General features: G+C 45.0%; 2 protein-coding genes across 5 annotated transcripts in view; both read left to right on the forward strand.

Annotated features, from left to right (window-relative positions):
• si:dkey-93h22.7 (titin) overlaps positions 1 to 1,287 on the forward strand; it is a 16,886-nt gene extending 15,599 nt beyond the window's left edge. For 2 of the 4 annotated variants that reach the window (XM_055917617.1, XM_055917616.1), the window contains 2 exons: positions 60 to 125; positions 290 to 1,287. In XM_055917617.1, the coding sequence (XP_055773592.1) occupies positions 60 to 125; positions 290 to 379 (156 nt within the window). In that variant the 3' untranslated portion in view covers positions 380 to 1,287. Of the gene's footprint in view, positions 1 to 59; positions 126 to 289 lie in introns of those variants that run through there. The other 2 variants (XM_055917618.1, XM_055917619.1) reach the window with 2 other exon arrangements.
• A 271-nt stretch (positions 1,288 to 1,558) lies between these two features.
• On the forward strand, positions 1,559 to 13,597 carry LOC129851222 (synaptogyrin-2-like). Its single transcript, XM_055917622.1, has 5 exons — positions 1,559 to 1,816; positions 6,746 to 6,878; positions 8,019 to 8,123; positions 8,404 to 8,540; positions 9,201 to 13,597. The coding sequence occupies exons 1-5, from the start codon at positions 1,697 to 1,699 to the stop codon at positions 9,450 to 9,452; spliced, it is 747 nt and encodes a 248-aa protein (XP_055773597.1). The 5' UTR covers positions 1,559 to 1,696; the 3' UTR covers positions 9,453 to 13,597.
• The last annotated feature ends 305 nt before the right edge of the window (positions 13,598 to 13,902 follow it).

Genomic DNA, 13,902 nt, shown 5'->3' on the forward strand with positions numbered 1-13,902 from the left:
GTAGTTCATTTCAAACTTCCCCACAGAGTGTAACAGAGTCCCCTTTTCTCCCAATGAAGGATGAAGAGGAATACATGGAGGATGAGGGAGTAGTAAGAGCAGCCAGAATCGTTGACTCAGAGCAGGTAATGTAGCCAAGATCAATCAATTAATGAATTTATCAACTAACCCATCAATCAACCAATCAATATATTATAATCCATCCATCCACCATCCACCATGAATCAGTTAACCAATTAATCAATCAATAAATCAACCAATCAATCAGACTGATGTCACTGATCCACAGGGGGAAGTAGAATCGACAGACGAGTGGCTGTGGCTACAACAGGAACTGAAGAAGACCTTGGAGGATGAAATTCCAGAAAATAGCTTTTAAATTCCACAACCATCTGAAAAGAAGCGATTCCTACACATTCCATCACAAAGCCCTCACCTACAGAGAGATGAACCTAGAGAAGTCCCCTCAGCCAGCTGATTCTGGGGCTCTGTTCACAAACACAAACAGACCCCACAGAGTCCCAGGACAGCAACACAATTAGACTCAACCAAGTTATGAGGAAGCAAAAAGTTAACTGGAAGTAATCACCCCAAAAAACAGAGCAAATTAAAATGCTATCTGGCTCTAAACAGAGAGTACACAATGGCAGAATACCTGACCACTGTGACTGACCCAAAATTATGTACACTCAGTGAGCATAGCCTTGCTATTGAGAAAGGCCGCCGTAGGCAGACATGTCTCTCAAGAGAAGACAGGCTATGTGCACACTGCCCACAAAATGAGGTGGAAACTGAGCTGCACTTCCTAACCTCCTGCCAAATGTATGACCATATTAGAGACACGTATTTCCCTCAGATTACACAGACCCACAAAGGATTTGAAAATAAATTAAACATTGATAAACTCCTATATCTTCTAGGCGAAATACCAGTGTGTAATCCCAGCAGCAAGATTCGTGGCCCGTTGCCATGAGAAAAGCGCAGCCAGTGGAGCACAAACAACACTGTAAATACTACCTATACTTGTGTTCATTTATCTTCCCCTACTATTCGTACTACAACTATTTGCACGTTGCTAAAACATTGTACGTAGCTAATAATAATAATAATAATATAACACTTGAAAAGTATTTTTCAAACCTTTGTGACTGCAATGTTTACTGTTCATTTCTAATAGTTTTTTGTTAATATTGTTTTGTCTTCTCGCTTTTGTTTGTTGTTTATATCACTTGCTTTGGCAATATAAACACATGTATTCCATGCAAATAAAACCCATTTGAATTGAAACGGAATTAATGAGAGAGAGAGACAACTGAATACAATTAACTATTAGGGAGATGTCCATTGTTACAAGACAGACAAATTAAAAATATTTTTGGCGAATAAAAGTGGATAGCCAATTATGACTTCTGTCTGCTACGTTTTCACAAAGAGATCCATATGACCATGTTTATGACCAAGCGAGCCACATCGTATCAATATTGTTCACTTTTGTGTGAAATTACATTTTCACGACGGCCCCTTGGGAGATAGCACGCTACGTACGTAGGTGTAGGCGTTCTTTTACTTTCAGGAAACTCGGTGGCGAAAAAACAAGAAGGCGGTTGGTAGTCTCGCTATCTGTGTTACACGGAAAATTCGTGGCTAAATCAACGGTTGCTTGTCTTGTGACTTGTGCTGAACTTGAGCGACAGAAATGGAGGAGACCGGGGGAGTTGGTGGCGCTAGTGCGTACGGAGCTTCGCTCGCAGGCGGTAGCTTCGACTTTCAGAAGTTCGCTAAACAACCGCACACTATCGTGCGCTTCTTGAGTTGGGTGAGTTTGACAAGGCAAGGAACACAGAGAGTAATAACTTGAGTTACTTATTGACTCAAATGTTTCAAGGAAGTTGAGCACAGAGGATTAACGTTAACACATTGTATAACGTTACCTGTCACTTTGTCTTTGTATAATTTCAAACGCAACTGAGCGAACTATGCCGTTTGTGTTAATTGTTGATCTGATCATCCCGAATATATATTTTTACCACAGACAGCCCTTTAATTGCTTATTAGCCAATGTGTTATTGTCGACTCGTATTCCTCTTGATAGATGTATAATGTTACAGCTGATGTCACGACACTGCAAAGTACAGCTGCTCACGCGGACGTGCAACTGCCAACCTTATTGACAACAACAATCAGGATACTATTGAAGCGATAATGGGTGGGGGTGGGAGTCATTTCCAATTCATTGCATTTTTGTCATGATAAATTGATTCGGCCTAGCTATATGCCTAGGCTACACTTCCAACTAGGCTTACATGGAGCTTCATTGTGTAATGTCATGCATATGGACTGACAATGTATTGAAGATGTTACCAACACACCCACACAGACCGAGGGGAACTAACCCCCATGTGATGCCTGTGGCAGCAGCTGCTGCTGTTTAGAAACACGACGCAGAAGTATATATGAGATTTAAAGGATTCACACAGCTTGAACTAGGCTAGTTGAAGTGAAACTTAGTGAACATTGTTTCCATTGTCTGATACAGGTGAGGTTATAGGACAAAGGGAGTAATGGGACAACAGCCTAAAGTAGCCTAAACACATGGACACGTCTGCCTTCTGAGATACCAGGGCCTGTTTGTCCAATAATGACAATCACACACACACATTAAACTCTAAGAAAAGTCGTTTTCCCTCGACATTAGGCCTATTCTTTGAAATAGCAAAAGACGTGTCATATAGAAGTGAGTGGTAGCAGCACACACTGCCAGCCCATTTTGGTTGGTCAACAGCCATGTTGTAATGTCATGTTGATCCACCAGAAGGCAGCGAGAGGGACTTTCCAAAGAGGAAGAGAGAGAGAGAGAGAGAGAGGCCCAGTCAGTCTGTGGTCTGATATGACTAGTGGTAGAGATTGTAATTTTAGGGATCTTCCTGGTTTGATTGGTCCATTAGGTTTGAGGAACTCCAAAAAATGTTGTGTGGCTGTGTGTTGCATGTGCGCGCATCGACATCTACTTTTCAGATGCCCCTAGGCCCTGTTCAATAATATCTGACCAAGACCAGATGCCCCTAGGCCCTGTTCAATAATATCTGACCAAGACCAGATGCCCCTAGGCCCTGTTCAATAATATCTGACCAAGACCAGATGCCCCTAGACCCTGTTCAATAATATCTGACCAAGACCAGATGCCCCTAGGCCCTGTTCAATAATATCTGACCAAGACCAGATGCCCCTAGGCCCTGTTAAATAATATCTGACCAAGACCAGATGCCCCTAGGCCCTGTTCAATAATATCTGACCAAGACCAGATGCCCCTAAGCCCTGTTCAATAATATCTGACCAAGACCAGATGCCCCTAGGCCCTGTTCAATAATATCTGACCAAGACCAGATGCCCCTAAGCCCTGTTCAATAATATCTGACCAAGACCAGATGCCCCTAGGCCCTGTTCAATAATATCTGACCAAGACCAGATGCCCCTAGGCCCTGTTCAATAATATCTGACCAAGACCAGATGCCCCTAGGCCCTGTTCAATAATATCTGACCAAGACCAGATGCCCCTAGGCCCTGTTCAATAATATCTGACCAAGACCAGATGCCCCTAGGCCCTGTTCAATAATATCTGACCAAGACCAGATGCCCCTAGGCCCTGTTCAATAATATCTGACCAAGACCAGATGCCCCTAGGCCCTGTTCAATAATATCTGACCAAGACCAGATGCCCCTAGGCCCTGTTCAATAATATCTGACCAAGACCAGATGCCCCTAGGCCCTGTTCAATAATATCTGACCAAGACCAGATGCCCCTAGGCCCTGTTCAATAATATCTGACCAAGACCAGATGCCCCTAGGCCCTGTTCAATAATATCTGACCAAGACCAGATGCCCCTAGGCCCTGTTCAGTAATATCTGACCAAGACCAGATGCCCCTAGGCCCTGTTCAGTAATATCTGACCAAGACCAGATGCCCCTAGGCCCTGTTCAGTAATATCTAACCTCAGGTCTTGTAGCTAGCTACATACCACCAAGATGTCTGTTGCTCAAACAGTCTCCTCCATACAGAGACATACACTTAACAGATAACACTAGAGCCACACAGTGTAAATTGTCAGTCTAGTTGGTCTATAAGCTTGAGCAGTGTAGCGTACCAACATGTAAACAGTGTAACACAGTAGGGTCTGTGACTCAAATGGCATCCTATTACCTATATAGTGCACTACTTTTGATCAGGGCCCATGGAGCTCTGGTCAAAAGAAGTGCCCTATGTAGTGGATAGGTAGCCATTTGGGACACTACCTAGGTCTGGACAGAATGTGCTGTCTGTCGACACAACCACTTCTCCTCCCTGCTCCCTAACGGTGGGAGCAGAAAGGGGCAGATGGGAGGTAACCCCATCTAGCCCCCCTCCCTCCAGTGCTCCCTCTAGCAGTGTCTTCCAAGGACCCTCTCATATCCAGCGGAACACACACTCGTCATCGCATAGACACACACACACACACACACACACACACACACACACACACACACACACACACACACACACACACACACACACACACACACACACACACACACACACACACACACACACACACACACACACACACCATTGTTGTATGACATGGCGTAAGGAAATAACATGTGGGTTATCATCTGTTGGTGCTCTCTCACACTGTTTCCTTTGTTTCTGTCTCTCTTCCATCACTCTTCCTTTCCCTCAGTCAGCAGACTCTCTCTCTGCTGTTGTTGAATTCTCTCTCTCTTTCCTCAGTCAACATTCTCTCTCTGCTGTTGTTGAATTCTCTCTCTTCCCTCAGTCAGCATTCTCTCTCTGCTGTTGTTGAATTCTCTCTCTTCCCTCAGTCAGCATTCTCTCTCTGCTGTTGTTGAATTATCTCTCTTCCCTCAGTCAGCATTCTCTCTCTGCTGTTGTTGAATTATCTCTCTTCCCTCAGTCAGCAGACTCTCTCTCTGCTGTTGTTGAATTATCTCTCTTCCCTCAGTCAGCAGACTCTCTCTGCTGTTGTTGAATTCTCTCTCTCTTCCCTCAGTCAGCAGACTCTCTCTCTCTGTTGTTGAATTCTCTCTCTTCCCTCAGTCAGCATTCTCTCTCTCTGCTGTTGTTGAATTCTCTCTCTCTTCCCTCAGTCAGCAGACTCTCTGCTGTTGTTGAATTCTCTCTCTCTTCCCTCAGTCAGCAGACTCTCTGCTGTTGTTGAATTATTTCTGTCTCTCTGGCTTTGATCTCTGTTTCTCTCACTTTTCAGTTCTCTCTTTTTGGAACTCCCCAGTAACTATCTGTACCATTCTCTCCCGTTGTCTTTCTTTCACTGGAAAGAAAAACTATTTTGTCTCTCTCTTTTCCATCGCATTCTCAAAGGAAACACACATTTCTCTCTCTCTCTCTCTCTCTCTCTCTCTCTCTGTCTCACTAATACTTGAAGAGGGAATTGTTGGCATCTCTGGTCACAAGTATGTCAGTGCTGCTGGGTCACATGACGGTGGTGGACCAGTAACAAGACAGAGACTGGAACTGAACTGACTACAGAGGCCTGGGTCCGGTTCATTAGGCACCAAATGGAGAGAGAAACTAGACTAAAACAGGGAGGGACTTCCTGGACTTGTCCAATAAGAAGTGTTCATTTTTGTTTTCAGTTGTAAAAGGTTTTCTGTTGTCCTAATGAACACGCCCCTGGTGTTGGCATCAGGCCCTAGTTTTTCTGTTTTCACAGTCGTTGGAATAGAAAAAGGGAGAGCATAAGTGGATGGCGTCGCCTGTTAGAATATCTTCCAGAAGACCTCTCATTGTATGTTTCTACTGGCCCCATCGTTGATAGATGACTGGATGGAGAAATAAGGCCCCGTCGTTAATAGATGACTGGACGGAGAAATAAGGCCCCGTCGTTGATAGATGGCTGGATGGAGAAACAAGGCCCCGTCGTTGAGGGATGGAGAAACAAGGCCCCGTCGTTGAGGGATGGAGAAACAAGGCCCCGTCGTTGAGGGATGGAGAAACAAGGCCCCGTCGTTGAGGGATGGAGAAACAAGGCCCCGTCGTTGAGGGATGGAGAAACAAGGCCCCGTCGTTGAGGGATGGAGAAACAAGGCCCCGTCGTTGAGGGATGGAGAAACAAGGCCCCGTCGTTGAGGGATGGAGAAACAAGGCCCCGTCGTTGAGGGATGGAGAAACAAGGCCCCGTCGTTGAGGGATGGAGAAACAAGGCCCCGTCGTTGAGGGATGGAGAAACAAGGCCCCGTCGTTGAGGGATGGAGAAACAAGGCCCCGTCGTTGAGGGATGGAGAAACAAGGCCCCGTCGTTGAGGGATGGAGAAACAAGGCCCCGTCGTTGAGGGATGGAGAAACAAGGCCCCGTCGTTGAGGGATGGAGAAACAAGGCCCCGTCGTTGAGGGATGGAGAAACAAGGCCCCGTCGTTGAGGGATGGAGAAACAAGGCCCCGTCGTTGAGGGATGGAGAAACAAGGCCCCGTCGTTGAGGGATGGAGAAACAAGGCCCCGTCGTTGAGGGATGGAGAAACAAGGCCCCGTCGTTGAGGGATGGAGAAACAAGGCCCCGTCGTTGAGGGATGGAGAAACAAGGCCCCGTCGTTGAGGGATGGAGAAACAAGGCCCCGTCGTTGAGGGATGGAGAAATAAGGCCCCGTCGTTGATAGACGACTAGATGGATAAATAAACATGCAGGTCACAGTCAAAACAGTCAAATTGAAACGTTCCTCTCTTCCCCTTCTTAGATTTTTTCCATCGTGGTCTTCTCCTGCATCACGGCGGAGGGATTTGTCAACAATCCGCACAGCCCCTACGCGCATTGCGTCTTCAACCAGAATGACTCGGCGTGTCACTACGCTGTGGGCATCGGTATCATAGGTAAGTAGTCTAGTGGTTCTGGGTTACAGGTTCTAATCCCAGGGCTGACTGAGAAAATGGTGTTGGGTGAAGTTGCCCCAATGCGGATCTTGGGACAGTTAAGCATTTCCCCCACTAATAGTTAGGATTGGGGAGGGGAAGCTGATCCTAGATCTGTACCTAGGGGAAACCACCCTTGAGTGGGAAAAATCTGGTCGGGGCCGGGCAGCAAACAGGATCAGAGATGGCATCTCCCGCCGTTGTGCCCTGGGTTCAGATAACAGAAACATAATTGTTTGTGTCTCTGTGACAATCGACAATAGAAGGTATCTCTTTATGCAGAGCTATGGTGTAGTGGTAACATCTCATAAAACGACTCCCCTCAGGAGACTGGGGTTGATTCCTTGTCTCATAATACGACTCCCCGCAGGAGACGGGTTGATTCCTTGTCTCATAATACGACTCCCCGCAGGAGACGGGTTGATTCCTTGTCTCATAATACGACTCCCCGCAGGAGACGGGTTGATTCCTTGTCTCATAATACGACTCCCCGCAGGAGACGGGTTGATTCCTTGTCTCATAATACGACTCCCCTCAGGAGACTGGGGTTGATTCCTTGTCTCATAATACGACTCCCCGCAGGAGACGGGTTGATTCCTTGTCTCATAATACGACTCCCCTCAGGAGACTGGGGTTGATTCCTTGGCTCATAATACGACTCCCCGCAGGAGACTGGGGTTGATTCCTTGGCTCATAATACGACTCCCCGCAGGAGACTGGGGTTGATTCCTTGGCTCATAATACGACTCCCCGCAGGAGACTGGGGTTGATTCCTTGGCTCATAATACGACTCCCCGCAGGAGACGGGTTCAGTCTTTGTCTCATAATACGACTCCCGCAGGAGACTGGGGTTCAGTCTTTGTCTCATAGTACGACTCCCTGCAGGAGACGGGTTGATTCCTTGTCTCATAATACGACTCCCGCAGGAGACTGGGGTTCAGTCTTTGTCTCATAATACGACTCCCCGCAGGAGACTGGGGTTCAAACCCTGCGTCCTTCTTACTGTTTCTCCAACTTGCCTGACTCCCCACCTCATTTCCTTACAGTCTCAATAAAGTGTTAAAATATATATATTTATAAAGTATCTCTTTATTTCTCTAGCCTTCCTGGCCTGTTTTTTCTTTCTCTTATTGGACGCCTACATGCCGCTGATGAGCAACGCAAAGGAGAGGAAGTACGCTGTCATGGCCGACCTGGGATTCTCAGGTGAGGAGGGGGTAAGGGGAGGTGTGTGTGAACCTAGGGTTGTGGTGTGAGGAAAGAGCTTCCAGGCACCTGGGTCTTGTTCATCATAGCACCACATGGAAGAAAACGGACTGAAACGGGGAGGGACTGCCTGGAACGTACAATAAGAAACGCTTATATATATTTTTTCATTGATTAAAGGTTTCATAACATTTTCAGTTGTGTTCCCTAATGAACGTGACCCTGTAGGTAGTTGTAGTGTAAATAAGTATATTCCTTGTTTCTTGTCTGTTTGTATCAGGTGTGTGGACGTTCCTGTGGTTCGTGTGTTTCTGCCTCCTGGCTAGCCAATGGAGTCGTACGCTTGATGTCAGTGGATTCCCCCAGGACGCCGCCCGCGCCACCATCGCCTTCTCTTTCTTCTCTATTGCCACCTGGGTGAGGAGGACTGTCACTACAGCTACAGCTGCCTCTCCTTTACTACAGCTACAGCTGCCTCTCCTTTACTACAGCTACAGCTGCCTCTCCTTTACTACAGCTACAGCTGCCTCTCCTTTACTACAGCTACAGCTGCCTCTCCTTTACTACAGCTACAGCTGCCTCTCCTTTACTACAGCTACAGCTGCCTCTCCTTTACTACAGCTACAGCTGCCTCTCCTTTACTACAGCTACAGCTGCCTCTCCTTTACTACAGCTACAGCTGCCTCTCCTTTACTACAGCTACAGCTGCCTCTCCTTTACTACAGCTACAGCTGCCTCTCCTTTACTACAGCTACAGCTGCCTCTCCTTTACTACAGCTACAGCTGCCTCTCCTTTACTACAGCTACAGCTGCCTCTCCTTTACTACAGCTACAGCTGCCTCTCCTTTACTACAGCTACAGCTGCCTCTCCTTTACTACAGCTACAGCTGCCTTACTGCCTCTCCTTTACTACAGCTACAGCTGCCTTACTGCCTCTCCTTTACTACAGCTACAGCTGCCTTACTGCCTCTCCTTTACTACAGCTACACTATGGCCTGGTCATACCTTCACCACACTGACTGACTTATTATTTCATGAATTGATTTATTAATTGACCCCTCTTTGTGTCTACAACAGGGAATCCTAACCTACTTCGCTTTGGGGAGATATCGCCGTGGTGTTGCCGATGTCACCCAGAGCATCTACGCTGAGCCTCCGCCGGAGCAGCACACCCCTTACCCTCCGACCTACGCCCCCTCGGCCTACACCCCCACCACCTACTCCCCGTACCCTTCCAGCGCGCCAGACGACTTCCAACAACCCCCCTTCACCCCCAGCACCATCACCACCACCCAACCCCAGGGGGACTACCAACCCCCCAACTACTGAGGGGCTCCGCGGTGAAGTTTCCCCTAGGTGCAGATCTAGGATCAGCTTCACTTCCCCCATTCCTAACCTTAACCATTAGTGGGGGAAATGCAAGATCTGACCCAAGATCAGTGTCTAGGCCAAGGGGCAATTTCACCAAACTATTACTGGGATAGAATTATGGAGAAAGGAAGAGTGGAAGCTCCTTATCACCAGACCTGGGTTCAAATACTATTTGAAATATTTGTTTTGCTTTTGTCTGTCTGGAGTGCAAGGTGGGTGGAGTTTGCACTCTGTCAACTTTTACATTGGTTTAATTTGCAACAGGGAAACTGGATGAAAGCACAGACCGATAATGGTTTTAAATAGTGTTTGAACACAGGTCTGCTTACTACTAATTCAGTGGATGATGTGGTTAAAGGGAGACTTCTACCCTGAGACAGGGGCGCAGCTGAGGGGCAGGGGCAAAAGTCAGAGCCTGGTCACGTGACACGGGAGACTGGAGGTCACATGATTTGGGATATGCGAAAAACGGCCGACGAGAGCTCTCGTGGGAGGGGCAAGTGCTTGCTTTAGCTAATCAGTGTGCTTGTCTCCCCCTCTCTGTTCAGAACTCTAGTCCCCTGCTTCTGTGTTCCAGAAGGAAGGAGAATGTGTATCTGTCAGAGGAGGCTGGTGGGGGGAAGCTATAGGAAGACCTGCTCATTGTAATGGCTGGAATGGAATAAATGGAACGGTATCAAAAAAACCACATGTTTGACTCGGTTCCATTTATTTCATTCCAGCCGTTAGTGAGCCGGTCCTCCTATAGCTTCCTCCCACCAGCCTCCTCTGGTGTCTGTACATACTAGATATTCATAGTTGAACCGCCAATTCTTTGAATGGCTGTAGTGTGTTTTTTAAAAACATTTTATCTTTTTGTTTTCAATTTAGCACAATTATCTTGATGACACGCAAGCACAGTGTTTTATTCAATGTCAAAAAAGTATGTTTATTTAATTGACCAGTGTATTGTGAGACTACTGAATTCTACAGCATAAGCCAAATGCCCAAGAAAGCCTTATTATTAATGTCCTATGTATAAACTGCTGGGCTTTTGTCCCACTTCAAGAGCCGTAGACAGACTTTGGTTTTGTCCCAAATGGCACCCAATTCCCTTTATAGTGCACTACTTTTGATCAGGACCCATAAGGCTCTGGTCAAAAGTAGTGCACTATATATAGGGAATAGGGTGTCATTTAGGATACATACACATACAAGTCCTTTTTCATAACTCTTAAATCCTGTCTATCTGATAACAGTCAAGGTAAAGCCATAAAAAGCCTAAAGAAAAAAACACATTAAAGCGCTCATTAAATCACACGTTGAAAACACAAGGCTTGTTTGCTCAACTGATCTGTGTAATATGCATGTTCCTATCTAGCCATTATGTATTGAGTTTTCAGTCATCTTTTATATGTCTACTGTCCACAAAAACTATAGCAACTGGAGGGGTTGAAACCTGGCTGTAACCAGGAGATAAATTAGAGTCCCAATTCTCCACCCTTCTCCCAAAGTGTGCACTGCACTGGCCTACTTTTCTCCCCTATGGCTTTGACAATGGTGGAAACTCCCTCCAGCCAATCCTTACACCAGTGCTTTTAGAACCATGTGCACTGGAAAAGGGTGGAGAATCGGAACATAAGTCTTCCACTGCCGCTACATAAAGCCATCTATGGTTTGTATTACTTTGTGGGTTTCCTATCAGTCTTTCTGAGTCTGAGACCACTCCCTGCTTTGTACTACTAAACGTAAAAGTATAGTAATTCATGAATAAATCCTCTTACTGCCAAGACTGACTTCAGGAACCTCAGTGCAGCAGCTGGGTCATGTTCATTAGGCACCAAATGGAAGAAAAACCGGCTACTTATAAACATTAACAAACACACAATTACCAAACTTCAGAAGCTATTTTAAATACATTTTCTTGGTCCTAGCATCATTAGATGTTCAGAGAACATTGAGGGGAGTTCCTGCTTTCAAAACAAGTAAAACAGTTGGAAGGTTTTCATCAGGCAAATACTTAGTTTGTTTTTACATTGCAAAATGTTTTGCTGTGGTGTGCACTAATGAACACGATCAAGAGCTGTGGCTGTATAGTTCCGGTCCACCAAGGTCCAAGTGTGCTTTGGCACTTCATAGATTACTACTTCAAATCATCTGACTGACTTTAAATGTAAATCATACAGGACTAACTTAAGCACTTGATAACAAAACAATACTTGGGATTTCATCAATTGCTTCTTTAAAGTGGCAGTCTGCAGATACATTTTTGGTTGTATTAATGATATGTACCAATTGATTCTTGAAGAATAGAACTTTATAAATGCCTCATGAGGTTAGTTCAATTGCTGTACCCCATCAGCGCCCAAAATATAAGCTTTTTTTACTCCCATGTTTGTGAACAAAGTAAATGTAAACAAACACTATTTAGCCTCAAGATGGTTAACTATAATTTTAATATCATGGATGGTCAGTCTTCGTATACATAACTCTATGAGTTTCAGCCCCATCCGTCAGCTTTTTACTGAAACGGGTGGGGAGACGATTTGTTATTGTTTCAACTGCTGATTGGCGCTTTAAAGGAAAAGACTGAAAACAGCAGACGTAGAATCCATTGAAGAATGGCTTCTATGGAAATGTTATGCACTTCTCCTTAACAAGAACCCTGGTATACTTTGTTGACGGTGCCTTAGACGGACTGTATGTAATGTTGACACCATGGTGACCTTGAGTCCACCATAGACAAGCATAGATGTACATATTCACATATAGATGTGTGTAGGTAAATATAGACACACACATAGATAAGTTGTATATAAACACATCATAGGAGTCCACTTGGCCAAAGGGAAGACCTCACTGAGTGTGTCCAAAATGGCACTCTATTCCCTATATAGAGCACTACACTGTACAGGCCCTAGTCTAAAGTTGTGCACTACATAGGGATTAGGGTGCCATTTGGGACACAGAGGTGTATTTATTAAATGTGAGTGATGCTACTTTGCAAGGCTAGTAGTGGAAACATTTTGGGAGGGTAGAAACGCTCCCTCTATATGTATACAGGACAGTGGAGGCTGCTGAGGGGAGGACGGCTCATAATAATGGCTGGAATGGAGTGAATGGAATGGGATCAGACACGTGGTTGTCTTATGTTTGATACCATTCCAGACGTTATTATGAGCCGTCCTCCCCTCAACAGCCTCCACTGATAGTGTCACCAACCATTTCAACTTTCCCGCTAGTGCCTGTGTGAAGTGTCCTTCCTACAGAAGGCTCAAACGCGGTGGTGTGTATATACACTCTATTTGCCCAATCAACCTCCTCAAACTGTCCATATATTTACATTATAAAACCTTGAACACAATCATTTGAAGCCACGATGACACGCACTTGAGCAGAAACTGAAGGGCATATTCAGAATTATCAAACTGTTGCCTTGTGTTCATACATGTCAGGAGATGTGTGATGTTGCAATTTGTTGTTTGCAATCCTGAACATACCCCCTAGATGTCCAGCTTGGCCTAGTGAGGCGGCGTCTACACAGGCAGCCCAATTCTGATCTTTTGCTGATAATTGGGCAAAAGATCAGAATTTGGCTGCCTGTGTAAATGCAGCCTTACTGTTCAAATGAAACCTCACCAGTTAGCAACCTTTGTATCTATGATTGATAGCCAAGAGTTCTGTAAGTATGTGATTTGTAGTTTAGTATTGGGACTGAGTTAATTGATTGCATTTTGTTTTCTGTAGTTGTAAGGATGATGTGTATATTTCACTTTTTGTCCATTGTGTTATCGTGTTAGATAACCAATGATGTATATGATTTTGATTTACCTCTTGATCACCACCACCACAGATCTAAATGAAAGTGTAGATGAGTTTATTTCTCACTTATTTTACATTTATGAAGGTAATTTGCAAATTGTGTCACACTTCCCTATAACACACAAAAAACAATAGCACCAGAAACCTGTTAGTTCAGTTGTGTTCTATTGAATCCATTGTTGTATAATAATTAGGAAGTGCCTTTCAACAGCTGCCATGTTTGTGATGTCACAAGGTTGTTATTCTGTTCTGTCTAAATGACATGTGTGTGTGGGGCAGAATAAAGGCTGCCTTAAATCCAATATTTGGTTGTATTTTTTTTAAACCAGTCAAATGATGTTTACAAGTCCAGATTGAAGTGACTAATGTAACCATACTACAGTACTGCGTTGGGGATTTCTGTGTTACCATAAAAATAATCTTAATTGGCAGCTATTATACTGTACAACAACGTGCCAACTGCCAAGACCTAAACAGGTTATTTCAGTCAAGGCTAGTACATTGGATTGCAATCCAATGCCATTTCTTTCAGTCAGTTACTTGGGTGATTGGCAACTATAATGTTAATGTTGGGTGCATGTTTCATGTGCTCGAGAAACACTGAATT

Source organism: Salvelinus fontinalis, chromosome 3, assembly GCF_029448725.1.
Source record: "Salvelinus fontinalis isolate EN_2023a chromosome 3, ASM2944872v1, whole genome shotgun sequence".
Lineage (NCBI taxonomy): Eukaryota > Metazoa > Chordata > Actinopteri > Salmoniformes > Salmonidae > Salvelinus > Salvelinus fontinalis.

Excerpts from the sequence above, each read along its gene's own strand:
- LOC129851222 (XM_055917622.1), top strand. The coding sequence starts at position 1,697 with ATGGAGGAGACCGGGGGAGTTGGTGGCGCTAGTGCGTACGGAGCTTCG. Across the intron at positions 1,817-6,745 it reads TCGTGCGCTTCTTGAGTTGG|ATTTTTTCCATCGTGGTCTT; the intron begins GTGAGTTTGACA and ends TCCCCTTCTTAG. Across the intron at positions 8,541-9,200 it reads TCTTCTCTATTGCCACCTGG|GGAATCCTAACCTACTTCGC; the intron begins GTGAGGAGGACT and ends TGTCTACAACAG.